This window comes from Molossus molossus, unplaced genomic scaffold (genome assembly GCF_014108415.1).
Source record: "Molossus molossus isolate mMolMol1 unplaced genomic scaffold, mMolMol1.p scaffold_m16_p_2, whole genome shotgun sequence".
Classification (NCBI taxonomy): domain Eukaryota; kingdom Metazoa; phylum Chordata; class Mammalia; order Chiroptera; family Molossidae; genus Molossus; species Molossus molossus.
This window is the reverse complement of record NW_023425355.1, coordinates 144,899,389-144,922,930: the sequence shown is the minus strand read 5'-3', so window position 1 is coordinate 144,922,930 and position 23,542 is coordinate 144,899,389. Positions and strand designations below refer to the sequence as shown.

At 56.8% G+C, this 23,542-nt stretch overlaps 1 protein-coding gene across 1 annotated transcript in view; it reads right to left on the bottom strand.

The window, feature by feature from the left end:
- Positions 1-6,388: 6,388 nt before the first annotated feature.
- ANOS1 (anosmin 1) overlaps positions 6,389-23,542 on the bottom strand; it is a 163,637-nt gene continuing 146,483 nt past the window's right edge. Inside the window, exons 8-14 of the mRNA XM_036271760.1 lie at positions 23,087-23,231; positions 16,830-16,976; positions 13,364-13,458; positions 11,293-11,464; positions 10,383-10,603; positions 8,435-8,573; positions 6,389-6,785 (exon numbers count right to left, since the gene is read on the bottom strand). Coding sequence (XP_036127653.1) covers positions 6,727-6,785; positions 8,435-8,573; positions 10,383-10,603; positions 11,293-11,464; positions 13,364-13,458; positions 16,830-16,976; positions 23,087-23,231 — 978 coding nt within the window. The 3' untranslated portion in view covers positions 6,389-6,726. The remainder of the gene's footprint in view (positions 6,786-8,434; positions 8,574-10,382; positions 10,604-11,292; positions 11,465-13,363; positions 13,459-16,829; positions 16,977-23,086; positions 23,232-23,542) is intronic.

The window sequence follows — 23,542 nt, the reverse complement described above, 5'->3', positions numbered from 1 at the left end:
CTAGATAAGCATCTTCAGCATCACACCTATTCAGTACCACCAAGTATTTTGTGCATATACATTGTATCTCATGCCCGCACACTTATCGTTGCAAACATGGAACACCCGTTGCTCACTCCCAGGCTACAAGGTATCATTTGTGACTTGAGCTTTGGGGAGACAGGCTGAGGCAGCAGAGTTTAGTGGTTAACTCACAGCAAGGATGCCAGCTAGACACTGGTACTCAGACTCTGGCCCGCCCTGGCCACCTGGCCTTGGGCATGGACCTGTGCCATTTGTTTCTCCGCGTGCTCAGCTCTAGGGTGTCGGTGGCCCCTGGGGTGGGCGGATGCACGAGCTAACGTTACAACGCAGGCAGCCAAGTGCTTCACGATCAGTTGGCCGTGAGCTCTGGAGGTTAATTCTGTTCCCTGTTTCTCTCGCCAGACACAAAGGAGGCTTGTGATCGACCGAGCGCGGCACCAAGGGTCCACTCAACCCGGGCCTGAGGGACGGTTTCCATTATCGCTGATGAGCCAATTGCATGGGGTGGGCTGTTGTGGGAGATGAGGCAGGAGATGTCTGGGATGGAAAGGTCAGTCACAGTGGGCATTGGGTTGGGCACAACTGTTGCTGGAAGGGACCCACTGATTGGTTCCGATTGGCTGTCTGTGACTCCCTTTCCGTGCCCACGAGCCACCGGTCTGAGAGCGGCACCTCCAGGCTGGGAAAGAGATGTGATTCCCTCTAACGACCGCCCCGCTGGTCTACGACCGGCCTGGACTCGCCCTGTGATGCATCGCTATTCCCGGCCGTGAAGTCCACCGAAAGGAGCTTGTGTGGACAGGCCCGTGCGCACGCCGCTGCCTGTGGACATTGGCGCACACGCATAAGCACATCTGTACCTCTACGCCTCCTTCAGCCGAGCCCCGGTGGGGGACGAGACTTCGGTTCCCTGCAGAGCCATTACGCTGGGCGGCTCCGATGGGACTTTGTAGTCTCCGGGTCTGCCGGCAGGAATGTTTACGACACCGGCGGACTCACATCTCTTCACGGTCTGGGGGACTGCTGTGCGACACTGCGCACGTACCCCAATCACCCGGGGAGCCTTCCCAACAGCCCTGCTGTCCGCACCCCGCGCATCCGAGGGAGCCGGGAGGCACGGCTCGCCTCAAGGCCCCCCTGGGACCCATAGGCAGCCGGCTTTGAGAGCCTTGGACCCAGGGTCAGGCTAATAACCAGAAGCCACGGTTCACAAGTGCGTTTTACAGCGCCACGTTCATCTGCAACAGCAAACCTCGGGCCTGTTCCGGGCGATGTTTAACTCTGTGAACAGCAGCGGGCTCCCTGTTTTTTTGCTTCCCCAAATCCCCATCTAGACCATACGCGAGTGCTCGAATGTCTCTGTGTTGGAGAAGCGACTTGCAAATCTGCAGATTCTACTTCCACGTCAGTTTAGCTTCCTTGGACACGGCAGACGATCCTAGGCAGACGCCTGAGGCGTGCAGCCCCCTTAGGAACACAACCCCCCGAGTGAAATTCAAGACAGCGTCCAACGCATAGAGAGATGATGGTTTCTATAGACTTAAAGTTGAAATCAGCTGGGGAAAAAAAATGTATTAGGCTGTTGGGAAATGTGCAAACATAGGCAATCAATACTTCCTGAAAACGAATGTAAGTAATCGTGTGTGTGTTTTACACGTGCTGGTTCAACGCAGCAGCGTGCACATGTGAGAAGATTACAGAGAGATGAGCACACTTCCTGCACACTCATCCTGAATACTGGAGACTAAAATCTTCGACAGAGCCCTGGCCAGTTTGGCTCAGCGGTTAGAGCGTCGGCCTGCGGTCCTGAGAGACCCGGGTTCGGTTCCCGCTAAGGGCATGTACCTCGGTTGCAGTGTGTCCCCGGCCCTGGTTGGTCGTGCGGGTGGCAGCCACTCGATGTGTCCCTTTCACGTCGATGTTTCTCTCTCTCTCCCTTCCTCTCTCTCCCTCCCACTCTATCTGTACAAAAAAATGGGAAAATATCCTCGGGTGAGGATAAAAATAAATAAATAAAAATAAAGTCTTCGACAGAGTCTTAGTGTTTGGAAAACACAGAGATTCACAGAAATGCTTCTCAGCACTACTTGGGTCTCGCGTTGTATGGCTACGTCCTGGGGTGGGGGGCAATTGAAAGTTGCAGACTGTTGATAGAAAATGCAGGACAAAGCTGGGGACCGGGCGGGGAGGGAGGGGAAGGGGGAAATCCATGGGGGGAAAGGAGAAACAACTGTAACAAAAATAAATTAATTAATTTAAAAAAAAAAATGCCAGGACAGCCATCAGGGTGAACAGTTGCAGATGGGATCCCAGCAGGGGGAAGTGTGCATGGCCAAACCCCAAAACACTTTCAGGAGGGTGGGGTGCTGTCTCCTGAGAGTGACCAGACCTCCAATCCCACTCATCCTCACACGGAAAGTCAAGCTGTCTGACCCTCCCTGGCCGCATAGAACACTGTTGGCTTTTCTTCCTAAATGAAAGATGTATACATAGTGTCTAGGTTTTCTTGCAGGCAATCAAGGGGTGCAGTCCACGGGCAGGTTGAAGGATACTTTATTACGGAATCAGTATGTAGCAACTCTAACAGGAACACGATGCGCGCAGAGCGTCAGGCTATTTAGAATAGTTTTTTTGTTTTTTACACATTGTCTTTACAAGACGATGTCTCTAACGTGACACACCCACACAAATCAACTTTCTTTATTACATACATAAATAAATATGGGCTGTAAGTGGCCACCAGAAGGGGCGGGATCTCCGTGGACCACCCGGGTCGGCGTGTAGCGGTGGGTTACCGGGCGCCACAGTAGAGTTAAGGACGGAAACTAACGTCTTGGCCTATCGGCCTCTGTTACCCGCTCTGTCTGCTGTGCAACTTGCCAAAACCGTCAGCAGAGACTGGACATGCGGACCCACAGACGAGAGTCACCGCCTCTACCGCCGACCGGTGCTGTAAGTGAATTTTCACGTCCACACAGCAGATCCTCGGCGTGGGTTCCGGGCGCCAGGGCGAGTTTGTGTGAGAACATGGAGAGACACCTCCGTCGTGGGAGGGGGCCCCACGCACACAGGGTGAGAAAGGGTGAGTCACCAATGACACTGAGGACACAAAGGACGTTAATGTTTGTACCGCGAGACGCAGACACAAGTCAAAATTCAGCCTTTGAAACGGGCTTTTCGGTGCACAACAAAGACACGGTTTAGGGCCTTGAAGTCTAATATAACAAGTTCCCAGCTGTTCCCGGCCCGGGGCTCCTGACCCGGGGCAGACTCTCATCTGGTCTGCAAAGACCGCCCTGTGACACCGTGATTCCCACCAGGGTGACCGCGGCCTCCTCTGGGGCTAGTGAGCAATGTCTGGACAATGTGGTTCTCACACCTCGGGGGGGGGGGGGGTGCTCCTGACAGATGCTGGGTGAGACCAAGGATGGTGCTCAGCCCCCATGGAGCACAGAACCGGCCACACAGCACATAGGCCCAGCCCCATAAGGGACAACAGTCCAGCCCCCAGATGTCAGCGGTGCTACGGGGAGAACCTCATCTATAGACTTGGTTACAGGTTCTTTTGGTTTGTACGAGGTGGGCGTCTTTTTAAACTTTGAATTTTGTTTGATAAGCGTTTCTTAAAATGCCTGTCCGACCCTTGTTGTCTCCAATACGTCATATTAAAACAGGGAACGAGTTGAAAGGGCACACCTTGGCTGACAGGCCACGCCACCGGCTCCGCTCAGAGAAGCAGGGAGCGGAGAGACTCATCGTGAACGAGGGGTGTCGTGAGTAAGGACACACAGAACGCGTAGCGTGAGCAACCTGTATTCCATGCGCTTGTATTTCCATGAGCTCTGTTTTCTTTTTAATGTTTTTATTGTTTTTTTAGAGAGAGAGGAAGGGAGAAAGAGATAGAAAAGTCGATGTGAGAGAGAAACATAGATTGGCCGCCTCCTGCACGGCCCCTACTGGGGATCGAGCCCACACCCCGGGCCTGTGCCCTGACCGGGAATCGAACCAGGACCTCTCAGTCCATAGGACGGCGCTCAATCCACTGAGCCAAACTGGCCGGCAATGAGCTCAATTTTTTAAAGAATACACACCATCCCTGGGAATCCAGGGTGGGGCAAAAGTTGGTTTACAGTTGTGAGTACACAAAACAGTATTCTTGTATTATTATTTATTATGGTATCATTGTCCATACCAACCACTGCAAACCTACATTTTGGCCCAACCCTGTATTTTTTTCTCATATAAGAAATGCATCTAATTTCAATAAAATGTATTAGAGATGTAGCCACTAAAACCATGTGTATCCCTTCATTAGGGGACTGAATGTCTATAAATTTAAAAAAATTGTAATGACATTTTTTTCTCATTGGAGTATTCTTGCTGATTTTGAAATCCATAAAAGAACCACTGCTTCTTTTATGCTTCTTATATTGCCTGGCTAATAGCATTTTCTTCCAACGATAGCAATAAAGTGTAAGCTACTGACTATTACAGAAAAATGAGATGCTCCTAAGAGCTTTGTGGGAGTTTCTTAGGAGGAAGGAAGCGTCAAACCTTCATGAAAACTAAAAATGTGTGTGGTCAAGGTCTATCCCCAGACAAAAGAAACATAATTAAATTGTATACAATTAAGCGTATAATAATGGGACTTTGCATCGATGGATATACTTCTGCGTGTTCAACCACACAGCCCTAGGACATGGCCAGGGTATGTTCACGGGGAGTCAAGAGGAAAACTTGCAGCGATCGATCATGATGGTCTGATTTTCCCGATCTGAGGACTCTGAGGTTCTGGTGCTGCTAACGGCTCTGGGCAGACTGGGGTTTGGAGATGTGCCCCGGTGTTTGCAGAGCAGGGGGTTCCCAAGGAAGGCTATTTCCTGTTCTCTCTGTCCAACACACTTAGGTCTTAGAACGGGGTGACGGCACTACACCTGGGATACGTGTGTCCTGGACCACGAGAAGCTGTAGAAAACCGTTCAGAACCAACCCGAACTTGCGCGCTGAGATCTCCCGGCAGGTCCTGGCTCAGACCTCCGGACGCTGCTGCACCATCAGCTCTCGGGATTTTAACGCGCAGCGAACAGGTCTCAGCATCCGTGACCGGGCGTGCTACTCGGCTTGCTTCCCAGACTTGCCTCGCCGTAGTCATAACGCAGCCCTGTCTGTTCTCCCTCTGGCTCTGTTTCTCTCCCCCTCCTCGCTCGCTCGTGCTGATTCTGCTTTGAGACACGGCGGGGCGCTGTGAGCTGGACGCCCGCCCCGGGAGCGGCCGCCCTGTGCGCGCTCAGGGGACACACAAACGACCCAAGGGAGCGTTAACAAGATGCACGCGTTCTGCTTGGGTAGGTGACGGAACGGGGAGGCCTGTCCTGCAAAACGCGGACACGTCGCTCTTTCCGCCCGGAATTGAGTTGGATGGGGACACGCGTGGCCCGCAGGAGGTTTATAGGAATGGTGTCTTTCCACCGGTGGGGGCTGTGAAGACAGTTTCTTCAGTGACTCGTACTCAAGGTTCATGTGTGTGTATCTATGTAGGTATGTGTATACGTGTGTGTAAACGCACTCGCTTTACATGGACACACACATGTCTGCATATTGCACACCGCGTAGGTGGGAATTTCCTTGGGCAAACGATTCAACTGAACACTTGTGTGGGAGGTGGCCCCCGAGACACGGCAGCCCCGTGTCCCGATGACACCCTTGGACGTCACTTCGTGCTCTAAGGGAGCAGCTTGGGCCTGGGAACTTTTCCAAACAGGAACACACAATAGATTGGGAAAAGTAAAGGTTAATTAAACGGAAATAACTGTCCCTATCCATCAACACCCCCCTTTTCCGTCACTGGGAAGACCCCAGCACGCAAAGAGCTTACTGGGGTGAAGAAAACGGGCGTCTCGGTAAATAGGTGAAAATATTCGCGTCAGGATGCTTTGTTTTTGAGCGAGAGGTTGTGCGATTTTGATGATGCGCGAGGGTGGTACACACACGGAATAGCGCTGTTCCCGTGGAGGAAAAGGGGGGCACATAAATAACGTCAGGAAAATCTCTCATCGTGTGGGGCGAACCCGGAAAGAGCAGCTGGGAGGAGTTGCCGTTTGTCCCCGGTGACATCCGGCTCACCGCTGACCGCCGACTCCGGCCTGCTCCGGGCATCCCTCCGGGCACACCTGGCTCCGCACAACGAAGCTCCCGGTACAGACAGTGGGCGCGTTTTAGACGGGTGTCAATTTGGTCTATCCCAGGTCCGAACGTCCGTTTGGAAGTCACGGGGAATCCACATCATCTTAGGGGACATGGGAGCCAACGGGGCCCACAAACCGTAGAAACGCAGTTGGCTTTGCACGTGAAGTCGGGGACTTCGTTTGGAAAGTTCCGGGGGTGACCCGGATGGCGACTGTGTGGCGTGCGTGGCGGTCCTGCGGGTTTCTCGTGAGAACCGGCTGCCCCGAGTCCGAGGGCCCTCCGCTCTGGGCACCTCGGGGGAGGCGCGTGGTGCCCTGTGCCCGCAGACCGAGGCTCGGGGCCCGTCTCTGTCCTCCGCGCGCGCGGGGGATCGGGACTGAGGTCCTCGACGCGGGGCCCGTGCTTTCGGAGGGGAGGCGATGCAGGGACGTGACCGGGGAGGGGTCCTGGGGGAATACCGTGTTTCCAGCGTCCCGGGGCGAGTCCGCCGCTGTCCTCAGACACCTCTCGAGCGGTTCAGTATCTTTCCGGAGGAGAGCCGTGCAGATGCGGGTGGCGGTGCTTCAGGTGGGGTCCTGAGAGGAGACAGACACGTGTCAGGCCCTTCGCTTCAGACGTGCCCGTGTGACCCCGAAAGCACCTCGAGGTTAGCTCCTGCTCTCCCTGGTCTCTCCCTGCCCGGGTCCCCTCCTCCCTCCTCTGCTTGCTGGACCACAGAAACGCCGCCGGCCTTGCAATGACATCTCACAGTCACACAAGCGACCCAAATTCTTTCTGTCCTCAGAGAGTTTAGAAATTAAATACTTGGTCGGGCCAGTGTGGCTCAGAGGCTGAGCATCGATCCAGGCACCAAGAGGTCACCGGTTCGATTCCCGGTCAGGGCACATGCCCAGGTTGTGGGCCCGATGCCCAGTGGGGGGCGTGCAGGAGGCGGCCCGTCCATGTTCTCTCTCATCCATGTTTCCATCTCTCTCTCCCTCTCCCTTCCTCTCTCTCTAAAACCAATAAAGGAAAAAATTTTTTAGAAAAGTTAAATACTTGGCCCTGGCCAGGTAGCTCCGTTGGTTAGAGCGTCAGCCCAATATGCCAAGGTTGTGGGTTTGATCCCTGGTCTGGGCACATACAAGAATGGACCCATGAATGCATGAGTGGAACAAGCAATCAATCTCTCTCTTTCCCTCCCTCCTTACCTTCTCTCTCTCTCAAAAAAAAAAAAAATCAATAAAAAGTTTTTAAATGAGTAAATACTTTTAGGAAACTATGTTGATGGAGGAATCGTGGGGAAGTGTTCACGCCACTGTTACAAAGGCAACGGATCGGCGAACTCTCCCACGGGGTTCGATTTCATTTTCCTTCCAATTCCAAACATAAAGTCCTTGGGGCAAATGTGAGCTGTCATTTTTCAAACATCGGAGGTTAAACTCGGATTACGTCTTAATTTTGATCAACACAGACATCTTTAGATGTGGCTTTTTTAGTTTACGCTGGATCAAGATAAAAGATGTATGATTTAAAATCAACAAGATGCTCCTTGCTTGGAATGGATGCTCTTTCCTTTATTGCTTTGAGAGAGAGATGAAGGGAGAGGGAGCATTTTATTTTATTGGTGGTTGTTTTATAGACTGGGAGGGAGGGAGGGACAGAGAGAGACACCAATGTGAGAGGGACACATCGACTGGCTGCCCCCCTCCACGACCCCAACCAGGGCTGGGGATCACACTGCAACCCAGGTACGTGCCCTTGACCGGAATCAAACCCACAACTCTTTGTCCTCAGCCTGATGCTCTAACCGCTGAGCCAAACCGGCCAGGGCTGGGTAACACGGTCTAAGAAAACTTGACTTGGTTTAGCAAGCTCAACTAGGGCCACGTTTTGTAGAAAACTCACGCACTATCTTGCAGAAACATGTACGTAATAAGAAAATACGCTTCTTAGCGAACTATTATTTCTTACGTCGTCCTATTTGAATATCTTAATTTTGAACGAAAATCCAATATGATTATAGATTTTTTTCCATATGTATGTAGAGGTCCAAAGACAAAGATAAAAATAAAAAAAAGATGCATTAAATGAAAATAAATGGAAGGACTTTATTTCAGCAGATACAAGGGGAGGAAGGTTCTTAGACAAAGAGGATTCCCGAGGTCACAGGAGCCTGGAATGACTGATTGTACTTTTCACCAAGGCTGTTGTCAGTGTGGAGAAGACACAGCGGGGTCCTTACTGTGTGTGGGGGGCGGGAGCTCGGGGGTCTGGAAGGTCCTGATGGTGGCCGGCCCCTCGCCCCCGGTGGTCAGCACTTGGACCTCCAGGCGGTACAGGGTGGACGGCCTCAGGTTGGGCACCGTGAGGACAGAGTGATCCTGGGAGGGACACAAAGGGACATGCTGTCAACGGCTTCTGGAAAGGACAGCACAGTGCCGGTGGGCTCGGGGACTGTTACCTCCCGTATGACGTGTTTGGGGACCGTCACCTCCCCGTATGACATGTTCGGGGACCGTTACCTCCCCACATGATGTGTTTGGGGACTGTAACCTCCCCGTATGATATGTCCAGGAACCGTAACCTCTCCTCCGTATGACATGTTTGGGGACCGTCACCTCCCTGTATGATATGTTCCATGACTGTCACCTCCCCATATGATGTGTTTGGGGACTGTAACCTCCCCGTATGATATGTCCAGGAACCGTAACCTCTCCTCCGTATGACATGTTCGGGGACCGTCACCTCCCTGTATGATATGTTCCGTGACTGTCACCTCCCCATATGATGTGTTTGGGGACTGTAACCTCCCCGTATGATATGTCCAGGAACCGTAACCTCTCCTCCGTATGACATGTTCGGGGACCGTCACCTCCCTGTATGATATGTTCCGTGACCGTCACCTCTCCGTATGATGTGTTTGGGGACTGTTACCTCCCGTATGACATGTTTGGGGACCATTACCCCCTGTGTGACATGCTTGGTGACTGTTACCTCCCCGTATAACATGCTCAGTGGTTTCCGGCACCCTGGGGTCATTTGGAGGCTGTGCCCCGGATCCTGGAGGTCTGTGCTGAACGTCTCCCCACACCCAGCCCAGGTCCTGGCAGCGAACCCTGGCAGAGTGGGCGTGTGCAGGGCCAGTCCGCAGGGCTCACCTGGGGTCACCGATGTGTCCCCGGAGGGACGACGCCCACGGGCTGCAGTGTTCCTCGGCTCATCGTGTGATGGGAATTCCTCCTCATCCCATTTCCGGGAACGAGCCCCGTTTCCCTTCGGACACACCCTCCCCGTGGGTGCCCAGAGCAGAGGGCGGTGCTGCTGTGAACACGTGTGCCAACACGTGCTCCAACACGTGCTCCTCAAGCAACCTCACACCTTTCCGCAATCACCGCGTTCTAATTCCCTGGGAGTTTTCCTTCCGGGCTTTAAGTTTTTGTTTTGTGTTTTGTTTTGTTTTGTTTTATCCTCACCCAAGGACATTCTTCCATTTTCTGTTCAGATAGAGTGGGCGGGGGGGTGGAGAGAAACATCGACGTGAAAGGGACACATCGAGTGGCTGCCACCCGCACGACCAACCAGGGCCGGGGACAAACTGCAACCGAGGTACATGCCCTTAGCGGGAACCGAACCCGGGTCTCTCCGGACCGCAGGCCGACGCTCCAACCGCTGAGCCAAACCGGCCAGGGCGGGGATTTAAGTTTTTCTGCTCTTTCTGAAGCAGGACTTGGGTGCTCTAGGGCATTTTTAAAGAGGCTCAAAGCCCCCACACAGTGTGTTTTTCAAGCCCAGGAACCAAGTGCGGGTAGACAGGGGGTCATCCGGGCCGCAGCCAGATGAAGGGGTGAAGGAAGAGAGACCAAAGCGGCTTGTAGCTGTCGGCTCCCCAGGGGACACGCCCACCTGGGTGTGGCACTCGTGGCACTTGGGCTGGGGCGCGTGGGGTGAGCAGAGGCGGGAGAAACAGTTACACGACTTGGATACAATGTAGACGGAGAAGGTGGGCTGAGGAGCCGGGTCTGGCCCCCAGAATTCACGGGAAGGGTAGTTTTTCCACTGTCACCGATGCGGGGACGCCTGTTTCCTTAGGGATGGAAGCGTCCGGGCGAAGCGAGGGTGGGACTAAGACCGAAGCGTGGCGCGGCCTGGGCAGGGCGCCGCGTGCGGGCAGGGCGGCCAGGGGCACCTACCGCGGGCAAGATCTGCGACTGCGAGATGATGCTGTTGGGCAGGCTGTTCTGCCTGCTCTCCGTCGTCACCTCCGCCCACGTCACCTGGAAGCCCGTCAGGGGCTGCTGGAGTCTGGCCTTGGTCATCCTCCAGGAGAAGTGGCCCGTGATGTTCCCGTCCTGCGTGGCAAAGGACGCGGACAGGTTCTCCGGCTTGGCCAGCACGCTGGGGGGAAGGTGGCCTGTGTGGTGGAAGACAGCAGCCGGGTTAGGGACAGAGGCCGAGCAAGGTGGACTGACCGACGGCGGGGCAGGCAGGCGGCGGCGTCTGGAAGCGTGGTCGCGGACCATCAGCGTGGGGCGGATGGGACCCTGTGGGAGCCGGGCCCCCCGAGTCGTGGCCACTCTGTGCCAAGTGCGTCTAACCCTCAGGGGCTGTTTTTAAGATCCGGCTTGGCAGAGGGAAGACAGGACGAATTCTGAAGTCTGGCAGGACCTGGCCCTGCTTGGAGAACACAGGTGCCTGCCCCGGGGAGGGACACAGGGACGCTGTGACCGAAGGGCCATGGGGCCTGCACCGGAGAGACCTGGGCTTCCCCCTTCAGGAAAGGGGCTTTGTTGGCACAAGGGGTGGGGGGAAGGTGTGGCCAAAGAAGGGGCGCACAGGTACGCCACACAGGACGTGAGCGGACACAGGCCGCACACATCAGTGTCTCAACGTCTGGCTCCCCGCGACCACGGTGCCAGGGTGCTGTGCGGGGTGTCACAGTGACAGACCCTGCAGACACCGGCTGTGCACAGCACCTCCACACCGGCCCGCCACCCCGCGGCGTAGACGGGGGGCATTTCCGTGGACAGGGCGCTGTGAGAACCTGGGAAATGCCTGCAGGGCGCGACCTCGCGGCGCACCGGGCGCTCCGACCCCACGCACCTGCGTCTCCGGGGCAGTGGCCCAGCGCTCGGCTCTTCCCCGGCAGCGCGGAGCAGGGCGGGGTCGCGAAGAGAACCGAGTCGGCCTTCCCGTGGCCCTGGGGCCCCAGGGGCTGCACAGTCACCTTATACTTGCAGGAAAACGCCAGGTCCTGCAGAATGATGTGATTTTCCTAGAGCGCGGCAGAGAGAGGGAGAGAGGGGCCGGGAATCTCATTAGGGATCAGAGAAAGCATCCCCGACACGTGGAGTGGGGGCCAGGTGGCGTTTGTGAGGGGCACGGGAGACCGGGCGGGGCTGCTGAGTCCCACGGAGCCCTCCCTGGGCGGCCACGTCCCTTAGACCCAGCAGGACACAGGACCAGTGTGGGCAGCTGTGCAAAGCGCAACCCAATCCTACTCAGTCCCAATAGGAAAACGCTCCGGGGGCTCCTCCGAGACCCAGGCTTGGTTCACAGCCGGTGACATGGGAAGAGGAGAGACGGGCGACACGGCTGGGGATGCGGGGCTCCGGAGCGCAGCCCGGGCACAGGGACCAGGGCGTTGGGGCTGCAACCACCGTGTGTGCCACGCCCGCCCCGTGCCCGTGCCAGGACGGGGGTGGGGGCCTGGGTCTGCTGCCCTTGGGGTGAAGGGCGGGGTGGCCGGCAGGAGCCGCGGGGGTAGGAAAAGCGTGAGACCAGAACTTCCATTAAAAGGCGCACGCGGGGACGCCGGGCAGAAGCCACGGCCGTGTGCCCAGGGCAGGGTCGGCCCGGCGTGTCGCGGTGCCAGGGCCACTCAGAGCCAGCGCGGGACACGCCGAGGGGCTCCGGGAAGCCATCCCCGGCTGCTGCCGCCTGGGAGTCTGCACCGTTGTTCTGGGGACCAGTCTGCGCTCTGCAGGGAACGTGTGGGAACCCGAGAGACCCACAGACTGTGGACAGCCAGGAGCTTCTGCTCAGAAAGCGTTTAGCAGACCCCGGTTCTGTTTACTGGTTTCTCCGCGTGTTCTCCACGTGCGCCGCCTCCTTTTACTTTTCTAAATGTCTCTGGACTGTGGAAAGTATGAGAGACGTTCCTCCTTCCCCCCACGGACACCCTTCTCCTTCTCAAAGGTCTGTTTCTTGCTTGCTTTCCTGAGGGTCACACCCGTTAGCAAGAGGTTGAGGATCGATGCCAAGCACCAGGTCCGGCAACACAGGCCCAATCGGGTGACCAGAAAGCCCAGCGTGTGTTTCTGCAAAGCCAGGCCGTGTTTCCGCCGACAGTCTTCACGTGCGTGCCCACACAGGGCTCTCGAGACTGCCCTTGTCGCTCCAGAAAACACTCGGAAGACAAATGTTCCAGTTAGATGCAATGCATCAAAATACTTGGCGTGTGGGGCTGCACCACGGGTCCCACTGTGTCGCCGATCAGTGGCTGTCGCCATGCCGGGCGTAGCCGAGCGCCCCCTAAACGTGGCTGTGGCGTGCTGAGTGGTCTCCGAGGCCCACGCCCACCGCGCGTGGTTAGAACAATGTACTGAGCAGGACACATGACAGTCCCTGTGGACGGACTGGCCTCTGCACGTTAAGAGCCCCAGCGCGGGGGCGGGGTGCACGGACAGGGAACCTCTGTTATTCCTGGATGACTTGGTGGCACTTGTGGACACGGCCGAGTGAGACGCTCAGTCACAGGGTCGGGGGAACTCCCCTGGGGGAGGATTGGAATGACATTTCGCTGCCAAGTGAACATGCAGAGGCTGACTCCAAGCCTTGGTTTGTGCACCAAAGAGGAAAACGCGCCCCGGGCATCCCCACGGCCTGGGCGGTCCTGAGCCTGGAGCGCGGTGTCTCCTGTCTGCGCTCAGGACCTGCCCCGGGCGATGGACGCGGAGCCACCCCGAGGCCGCGTCGTGCACGGATGAAAGGAGGAGAAATCACAGGGACCCTTCTGGGTCCAGTCTTCGCCGGGGCGTTTGCTCAGTAGCGAATTTGTGGGGACGATGTGTCCCCGGGACACACCGCGGACACATCCTCCGGTGCAGTCCTACACACACATCGAAGGAGGCTGACAACTGTCCCGAATCGAGCGGTGTGACCGCGGACTCACCTGGGTGGTGCTGGCCGCGGCCCCCGGCCTGGCGCTGTCGTTGCGGGCACAGACTTCGGGAACCCAGCGCACGTGGTAATGAGTCACGCCACGATCTGTAACGACAGAACACGCACGGCGGCACCGTCCCGTCTCAGACGCAGCCAACAGCAAGGACAATGCCGCCCCCTGCGGGCCAGCCCGATGGGCGAGCGCGCTCGGAAGGAGCCTGCGGGGCTTGCGGAGTCCTTCCTCACTGGGTCCCCTGACCAGGACCAGCATCTAAAATGTCACACACGAGCCAAGGAAGCGCCTGAGATAGGAGAGCTGGACAGAAACGTTCGTTCGTGAAGCCACAACGAAACGACGCGAGCCGTGTCTGGCGAAGAACCTGGCCACGGTGTCTGTGTGGTGAGCGCCTACACGCCCAGCAACCCTGGCGTGACCGTCGCTCCGGAAGACACTCAGAATCTCCAGGGAGGGGCTCTGCCATGACCTGAGGAACCGTCCCCCGCCAGAACAAAGCATGTTCCTGCAGCACGGAGCCTGGCCCTCGGACAAGGCCTCCTGGGTACAGCCTCCCTCCCCTGCCTGTGTCCTGGCATTGCCCCTGGTCCCGGCTGAAGGGTGACTTCCCTGTCTCACAGGCAAGAAGAGGGTCCTCTGTGCACCGCACAGTGGGGGCCCTGCCCTGTCCTGGGCGATCAGGCGCAAAGAAGACGGAGCAGTGGCCAGCGGTGCCCCGAGGGTGCAAGAGGAGCCCTGGGCCCCGCACGTCCAGGCCGGGACGCGTCCCACTGCCGGGGATCACGCCGAGCGTTTGGTGGGGTTTCGGAGGGGAAGTCTGCATGAGTGGCTGCGTCTGGTGGGCACTGGCTCTGGGCTCTTTGGAACGAGAGAAGAAGACCCCCCTCAGAGAACACGGGCAGCGATCGGGCAGCACCGGGGCTCAGGGAAAAGCCGAGCACGCGAGGGAGGCTCTGACTTCCCCACGCGGGCATCAAGGACTGTTTTGTGAAAACAGAAATGTGTACCATACACAAGCCGAGAGTGAGCGCCGGCCCTTTGATGGAGCGAGCTGCTGAGGCAGCCTCCGGGCTGGAGGGACCACCCAAGAACAGCTGCCTTTCTGGGTCTGCGCTGGAGCAGGGCGCCCGGGCCACGGCCGATGTGCACGGTGAAACACGGGTGAGCCGGGGCTGGCGTGGCCACAGAGAGAACGCGTCCCTGTCCCCGCAGGGCTGGGACTCGCTGACACAGGCATTTGCTGTCCTACAGCTGTGAGAATTGCAACTGTGTGTGTCATCGAGCCTGGGGACTTGGCTCAGGTCCCCGGTTGCTGCCCACAGGCTTCTGGGAGGACGAGAAAGGTGCCCTAGCGTGGACACGTGCTCCCTGCCTCCGTGTGCGTGGAGGCTGGGGCTTTGGGCCAACGGTTCCCCATCCTGAGCTCCGCGGGGTTCGGGTGTTAATTTGGCTTCCCAGTGGAAGATGAAAAGGGAGATGGGATGGATATCACCCTAAGAAGAGGGTTATTGGGGACACCACGCGACGCTAGATCCGACTTGTTCTTAGTACACTGCCGAAGTGGCACGTGATGCGTGGAAATCCCCAGCATTCGCGGAGTCAATGAGGGCACGACGCCCGCTCAGATCCGTGTTCCCGCCACACGGCCGTGGCTCAGCTCCAGGGCTGCTGGGCAGCGTGTCCGCGTACACACACGTACACACGCATGCACACGGAGCTGCCCGCAGTGTTCCCGTGTGCAACAGACGAATGCAACACAGCACGACGTCCTACGACTGTGCATGTCACCGTTCATAAAATTCTCCCTTGAAACCCATCGACGCTACAGCTCACGTGAATTTTCCATGGGTTATAAAACTGTTATGAAACTTAGTCATGTGACTACAGGAATATGTAACTTTGAATTTCATCAACGGTATTGAAATGAAATGTAAATTTAGTTAACGTTCGCGTGACGAGACGTGAATGTTCACGGTCGTGTTGTTTTAGGGGTGGAGCAGACGGCAGCAGCCCGGGAGAGAATTCTGGAAGAAACAGCCCCAATATCAATATTCCTTTGGCACGGGGCTGCCACCCCGAGTAAATTAGCACTTTAGAGGAATCAGGATTTTTAAAAGTGGATTTTTCAGCCTGGCCCATGTGGCTCAGTGGACTGAGCGTCATCCCATTTACCAAGAGGTCCCGGTTCGATTCCCGGTCAGGGCACACGTCTGGGTTTCAGGCTCGATCCCCAGTGGGGGGCGTGCAGGAGGCGGCCGATCCCTGTTTCTCTCTCACTCGATGTTTCTCTCTCTCTCTCCCTTCTTCCCTCTAAAAAAAAAAAAAAAAAAAAATTCAATAAAAACATATGAAAAAAATAAAAGTGGACTCTTGAAATATTTTGCTTCTGATTTAAAAATGCACGGGAGAGAAAGACTGAAATGTGTGTCAAATCATCCTAAAGGTGCTATTTCAAGGATGCGAAGTAAATACCCTGACTCAGCAGAGGAAGCACACGAAAGGAATTTATCCGGAAGATAAATATTTGGGCCAACAAAAAGCATCTGCTCTAAGGACAAGGATGACGCCCGTTCTGAAGTGAGCTACATGCGTCTCTGTACAGAATAATGAGGCAGTAGTATGGTATACCCACCAAGGCACAGACGGGCCATGTTAGGGACATGCATGATAATGCAGAATGCCCATGAATGTTACCCGAAAACGTGTGATTTACACTCCCGCACACATGCGTGTACACATGCGTGCACACACTCTTGCACACACGTATGCATGCACACGCATATGTATGCACATGCACACGCACACTGAGTAACAAATAGAGGCACAGGGGCCCCTGGAAGGAACCCCACTAAAATGCTGTTTCCATGAAATGATGTTTGCAGATAAGTGACTTTTTTTTTCCAGTTTCAAAATCACTTGTGTTATGTGTCTTTTTTAAAATAAAAATAAAAACGCAGTGCAAAGCCATGACATTCTCAGTGCTGTGGACACAAGACGGGGCTCTTGTTGCCCTGGGAACGGGATGTGGCCCCTGGGGGCAGGCACCCGCTGAGAACTGAGAACCGCATTAAAAAGTCCGTGTTTCCTGCCCTGGCCGGTTTGGCTCAGCGGTCAGAGCGTCAACCCGCAGGACAAAGGGCCGCAGGTTCGATTCCAGCCAAGGGCGGGCACCTCAGCAGCGGCTCATCCCCAGCCCTGGTCGGGGTCGTGTGGGAGGCAACCAGTCGATGTGTCTCGCTCACATCGATGTCTCTGTGTCTCTCTTTTTCTCTCTGTCTCCTCCCCTTCCACTCTGTCTGAAGATAAATACAAAAATATCTTCGGGGGAGGATTAAACAAAAAGTCAGTGTTTCCGTGAGCTGCGGGCTTCCCTGATGCCGGGCTGTGCCCCGCCCCCCGAGCCCCTCGCGAGATCTCTGATGTCCCCAGGCCATGCAGAGCCAGGGGGATGCTGGCGTACCTTCGGTCTTTTTCCAGTAGACCTTGACTTGCAGCCGGCCGTCTTGGTAAAAGGGAGCGCCCACCTCCAGCAGACGACGGTGTCCTCGTCTCTGGACAGGGGGCTGCGTCCGGACCACACCCTTTTTACCTTTGCCAAGTGGCTCTTCTACAACAAAGCACAGAGCCCCAACTTATCAGTCAAAACGGATCACGACTACCCGACGTCCACCCCGGAGTATCGGGCTTCACAGCGATCCGCTCCCATGTAGGGACGATTTTCGAAGTGAAATGTCATGAAGCGGCACCTTTTTTATGCTCAGGTGCTAACCCCCGCCGGATCGCTTGGAAGACCTAACATTAGAGGTGACCCCCAGAATTTCGGTGGGTAATCAATGCATCCACGGTCCTAAAAGAGTCTCATGGAAACAAGAGGTCTTTCTCATTGCAGATGAGTTTGCCGCTGTGAAGGAAGTCAACAACGTCGTATGAAAGTTATATAGATGGCTTTTCACAGAAGTACGGGTAAGGCACCGGACTGCCTGCTACGTAGCCCTCCAGGGGAATGGGGCTCAACTTTGTGGAGGAAGAGTGGAAATTCCATCCCCCAGAGGTTTCCAGACCAGTCTCCGCAGCCCATCGATGGGCGTTCAGACAGGGACACACAGCCACGCAGACGTCGACTGATATTAGCGTGAAGTAGCCAGACACACGAGAAGAAGCTCCCGTCACTAGTTTTCACACAGATGCGTATTCGAACCACAGGGAGAGATCACCTCACACCAGCCAGAATGGCGCCCCTCAGTCCACAGACGACAGTGCTGGCGAGGACGTGGGGCGGGGGAGCCCTCGTGTTCTGCTGGAGGGGGTGCAGACGGCAGCAGCCACTGTAGAAAGTGGTATGGAGGGTCCTCAAAAATTAAAAATGGGCCCAGCCGGTGTGGCTCAGGGGTTGAGCGTCGACCCTGCACCAAGAGGTCGCCAGTTCGATTCCCGGTCAGGGCGCATGCCCAGGTTGTGGGTCCGATCCCCAGTGAGGGGCATGCAGGAGGCGGCCAATCAGTGTTCTCTCTCCCTCTCCCTTCCTCTCTCTCTAATATCAGGGAAGAAAAATATATATTTTTTTTAATTAAAAATGGAACTTGCCTTATGACCCAGCAATTCCATCTCTGGGCATTAATCCAAAGAAATCCAAAACACAAATTTAAAAAGATCTCTGCACCCCTACATTCCTGGCAATGTTATGTGCAACCGCCGAGATGTGGGAGCGACCAAGTGACCATCAATAGACGAGTGGATAAAACATTTGGGAAATGCAATGCAATGCCAGCGATCCATCCACCCACCCACCCATCCATCCATCCACCCACCTACCCATCCATCCATCCACCCACCCACCCACCCATCCATCCACCCACCCACCCATCCATCCATCCATCCATCCATCCATCTGTTCATTCGTTCGTTCATTCTGTAAACATTCAGCGAGGACTTCCTCGGAGCTAGGCACCCAGCTGGGGCTGCAGACAGTCAGCTTCTATCAGAGGGAGGCTGAGCCCCAGTGTGCCAGGTGGGTACGCGGGCCGCGGCGGGACCGTGGGCTGGGGGCGCAGCACTGGACGGAAGGACCTGCCTATGTCTCAGGGGCCACTGTGGCCTCTTCTTCGGAAAAGCAACCAAAGACTTCCCCAGGACAGGACTTACGAGAATGCACTGCAGACTTGTTTCCATATGACGAGGGACACTTTAAAAAGACAAGATGAGAACATGTGGGCGTGGTTACTACATTTAAGGTGAATTTTTCTGGGTCTGCTGGAACTGTGTGCAGTGACTCACTGCAAAGCAAGGGTACTATAAGGCCGATCCACAGTGCTCCCGAGCCTTCAGTACCCCGCTGCAAGGGAACACGGGGAGGCTGCCATCAGAGAAGTCACCACGAAATATTCCTTTAAACCAGTGATGAAATGCACACTGTATTTCAAACTTTCTGCACTTGCTTCGCTTTTGCTGTTCTCTAGATTTTGCTGTTTCAATGTAGCTACTTCTTTGCCACTGTGACAGTCCTAATGCCTAGGATCGGAGGGGCTCCTTGGTAACTATGTGTCACCTGCTTCAGCTGTTTCAGTGTAGCTACCTCTTTGCCACTGTCACAGTCTTAACTCCTCAGATCGGTTGGGCTCCTTGGTAACTACGTTTCGACTGTTTCAGCTCAACCTTCCAGCGCACTTCCTCCTGCGGGTCCCACCCTCTCTGTCCTGGAAAACTGCAAGTTCTTCTAGCCGATGACCCCCAGGTCAACGGAAAGAAACCCATCTGCATCGTCCCAGTTGTACGTCACTATCCCCCCTGTAGTTTGTTCTTCCAACCACCAGCGGAAGACTTCACTTGCATGTCGCGTGGATTCCCACGGCCCGCTCAGCGCCCCCCACGGAGCAGGTGCTCCATACGTGCGTACGGGGTGACACGGACGGAGCATTTGTGGGCTGATGTCTCCAGCGCTGTCCCCGAGGTGCATCTGGGCTGCTGAGTTATGTCCGCCCAGAGGCCCTTTGCCATGATCCAAGCATCTTGGCCTCGGGCACCTTCCCCTGTGGCAGCAAAGGCAATACACCTGTGTTCTGGTGGCCCCTGGTGGTCTCTGAGTTACACGGTGACCCCTGACACCCCTGGATTGGAGTCGCAGCCGTCGTCCGGGAGAGAACCGGCTCGGCACACCCTCCAGCCAAGGATGGGCGTGAAGAGTCCTGGTCTGTGGGTCTCACGTCCCCCCAGCACCTCCGCTATCATCACCCCATAAAAGCAGCCACCAGACACCGTGCCATGCACCAATAAAACGGACTGATGGAGGCAGACGATCGGGGCTGGACCTGGCCCGTAGGCCACCGTTTGCAGACCCCCAAGGAGAGGGGCTGCCCCGCGCATGGGAAAGACACACGCCGTACGACTCCGCCACAGGAAGGCTCGAGTCCAGTTCCTCCCAGCTGAAGAAGTAACAAAAAGGCGGGACCTCACCCAGGGCCATCTCATACCACCTTCATGTTCTGTCACCACCCCCTCCTCCTTTCAGAGGGCCGGTGGCACTTGACACGGGATAAGAATAAGGGATCGACAAGACCCCGGCCTCCCCTCGGCCCACCCCCCGATTCTCGAGGTTGCGCACTTAGAAAGTCTGCCCTCTGGCACGAGACTGTTCTGCTTTCTGAATTCCAAGTGGCCCTTGGAGAGACCGCAGGTGCGGCGGTGCCCACCCCACTCTGCTAAGAAGTGTGCTACGGACATTTCTCTAAGGCAGCCGAGAGGGCCACCTTCTTGGGGTGGGGGACGGGAGAGGGACGCTGGGCAGGAGTGGGGGGAGGGCACCGACGGGGGCGAGGCAGGGCGTCGGGGGCCGGCAGGCGGGGTGCTCCGAGGGTGCTTTCCTGACGCCCACGCTGCTGACTCATCCCCCAGGGGTCCCTCGGGAAGAAAGTGGCCGCGTCCATTAGACTCATAGTTAGAATGTTTTCGTTTCAACACTCCGCGTAAATGTTTGCACACTGAGAAACAGCTATGGGCGTGAGGGTTCTTCACCCAGTGCAGTGGGCGTGTGAAGGGTTTTTCAGACCCTCGCCGGCACGCGGTTGCCATAGCAGCCGAGTGTCCAGTTCTCACCTGCAGAAGATGGGGGATCTGACCGGGGACAGGAGGGGCTCAGCCCTACCAGCGGCGCCCCTGCCCCACACACACTTCAGACAACAGGTGCCACTGGAGGCCCGGGGAGTAAATGAGCTCGTGCCCAGAACGCGGTCCTGGGGAGGGTACCCAGCGCATCTGCATCGCTGGGTAACACGTGTCTCTTGCAGCACGCGTTCTGAATGGGACCTGAGCCCTGAGACCGGCCTGCGTGACGCAGAGCAGTTGGCTGAGGCCGCAGGAGGGGAGGAGACAGGGGCTGCCCACAGGTTGGGGGAGGACCGTGGACCACGCACCGGCTTCCAGAGCACACAGGCTCCCAGGGAGAACGTGCGTGTTCGCGCGCCCAGACGCGATTCAGTTCCGTGGATGTGGCTTTCCAGGATGGGGGGACAGGGGGTGCTCCCCACCTGTGGAGTCTCCCACATGCAAGAGGAAGGCTTTAGATCCTTGAGGACCGAGGAGGCCCAGGAAGGGCTCAGGTGGATCGTGGGCCCCTGTGTGGGCCCTGAGCGGAGGAATCCACGCCCTTGTGCACCCGGTGGTCAGAGGGACACCCAGGTCCGTCGTCATGCCCGAGAGAGGACGAGAGGTGGCAGCAGGCTACGGGGCCGCGTGCGGATGCCCCGGGCGAGGGTGAAAGACGGCCGTCGACGGGCTGCTCAGACCCCCGGCCCGGGGAGACCTACTGCAGGCCAGACCAGGACTTGGAGGGGGACGGTCCCTCAGCAAGCTGAGGTGGCACTCTGTCCCCTCGTCCCGGCTGTGGGAAGGAAGGCGGTTTGCTGGTAGAAGCAGCAGGAGAGCAGAAGGCAACCGTATTACACGGCAGATGAGATGCCCACCAGCAGGGGCTGTCCGAGGTCTGGGTGCCACACAAGGGTCTTGGTCGGGCGAGGAAGCGGGCAGGTGGGGGACAGCAGAGAGGGCGGGGAGCTGGGGACAAGGCAGAGGGACACGAAGACGGGGCATCTGGTGAGCGGAACTCGGAAGAGGGAGAAGTCCCCCAGACAGGCCCTATTTCCCGAAGGACCATCAGTACAGAACGGGCATCGGACAAAGAGCAGCATCAGAAAGGCGAGTTGGGAGATTGTTTCCATTTTGCTGGAAAGAGGTGACCATGTCCTGCGAAGGGAAAAACTGCACAGCCCACCCCGAAATGGAAACCGGAGAGGAGAGGACTTGCTGAGACTTGGACGGAGCAGAGGGAGGGAGCGAGGGGTGGGAGAGGCCCTTCCCATCTCTGGGGGGACCCAAGGGCGCATGGTGAGCCCCTGGGAGAGAACAGATGTGAGAGGGAAATCGAGAGTTCCGGGTACATTACACTAGGGATACCCGCGAGCGTGTGTGTGCGTGTGAGTTTGCACATGGCTGAATGTGTACATGCATGCACACATGTGCGCATGTAAACACAGGGCACACATGTATTGCAGAATGCACACACCGTCTCACGGTCTGTACAGGCAATGGGCACGCAAGGTCCGTCCGGGCGTCCGTAACAGCAGACACCCGTCCGCCGAGCAGCGTCACACGTCCTCGGCGTACATTTCACGCTGATGGCTGACAGACAGACGCCTGGCTTTAAAAGCATCGGTGATGTGACCGAACACGGACACGTGTCCGTGAGATTCCCCAGGTAAGAGCGGTCCTGCACGCAGAAAAACTGGAATATGCGTAGTGTAACAGAACCTAAATACGGTGTGCATAGAAACCGTACACTTTTCGGACCACCGAATCCCCCAAGGGCTGCTTTCAGGCAGGTGGCAGCTGTCTCAGGGACCTTCGCAGCATCCTGGGCCCCGTGTGTTCCCAGGCGGCAGGTGGTAATTACGAGCATGACTGGGTCTGGCTGCACCAGGGCCCGAGCCCCCAAGCCCCATCCAGGTGCTAACACACTCCTCTTCCCCTTCTGAAGCCGCAGGCACTGGGCTCTGCCAGCCTGGGACCCACATCCCCGCAGCCTGACACCAGTGCCCCCCTTTTAACCCGCCCCTTTCCAGAAACCTGGCAGAGCCCCCTCGTGGCACGGGGACCCATCCCCGGCCCGCCTCCGCACAGCACCAGGAACGTCTCGGAAACGTTGGCTCAGACACGAGCGCACATAACGCTCCCGCCGGCTCTGCTCACGTCCGGGGAAACACACTAGTCTAGAGGGACTGGGCACGCGGGGAGTCAGGACAGGCAGGACGGAGTCACCATGCAGGGACTTGGTGGCCTCTGCCACCCTGCACACGAGCGCTGTCAAACCACCCAGGTGGGCGTCACCCTGTGCGGAGGGACGCGGCGGCTTATCACAGCTCACCTGTGGGGGTTCTCCCTGGAAAACAGTGCGCATGTGCCCGGGACCCTAATCCTGTCCATCTAAACATTGGCCAGAGAGACAGGACATCTTCTTGTTAGGTTTCGATCATGACACCAAACTACGGCACAGACGACATCGGAAGGAGGAGACACAATTCTAAGACAAACCTGTCGCACACATCGCCAGTGAAAGACACAGTTACAGGCTTGGGGGGTAAAACGGACCCCAGGGAGACCCCAGACATGCTCTCCCTGCGCTGGGGCCCGCAGGTGGGCAGGTCTCTGCTGGACCCGGAAGGCACTTACGGTCACGGGCGGGGTGCGTGGCGGTGAAGTGCAGGGCGACCTTGGCACTCTTGAGGCGCACCTGTCCCCAGTACGCGATGGCCTGCAGCTCCACGCTGTAGTTGCTGTCCGGCTGCAGCCGCTCCAGGACCACGGAGTTCTGAGACTGTGAAGACAGGGCGCACCGGCTCCGTCGCACGCCGTCCTGCCTCCCCGCCCGTGCAGAACCCAGCGCCCGGCCCCGTGAGCGGACCGAGCTCTCCTGACGCTCGTCTTGCACTCTCTCAACTCGACCTCGTCTTCATCGGTAAGATCTGGAAATCCAGCTTAACTAGGGGGCAAAATACGGTTCCTACGAAGGCCACAACATGTGTTTTTGAGGTGGTGTTCCCAGTCCTTCGGGTAGCATAGGAAGGAGGGGTTCTGCCCCTGCCCCTTTGGAGAGACCACCTCAGAGAAGAGGCGGGTGTTTGAAAC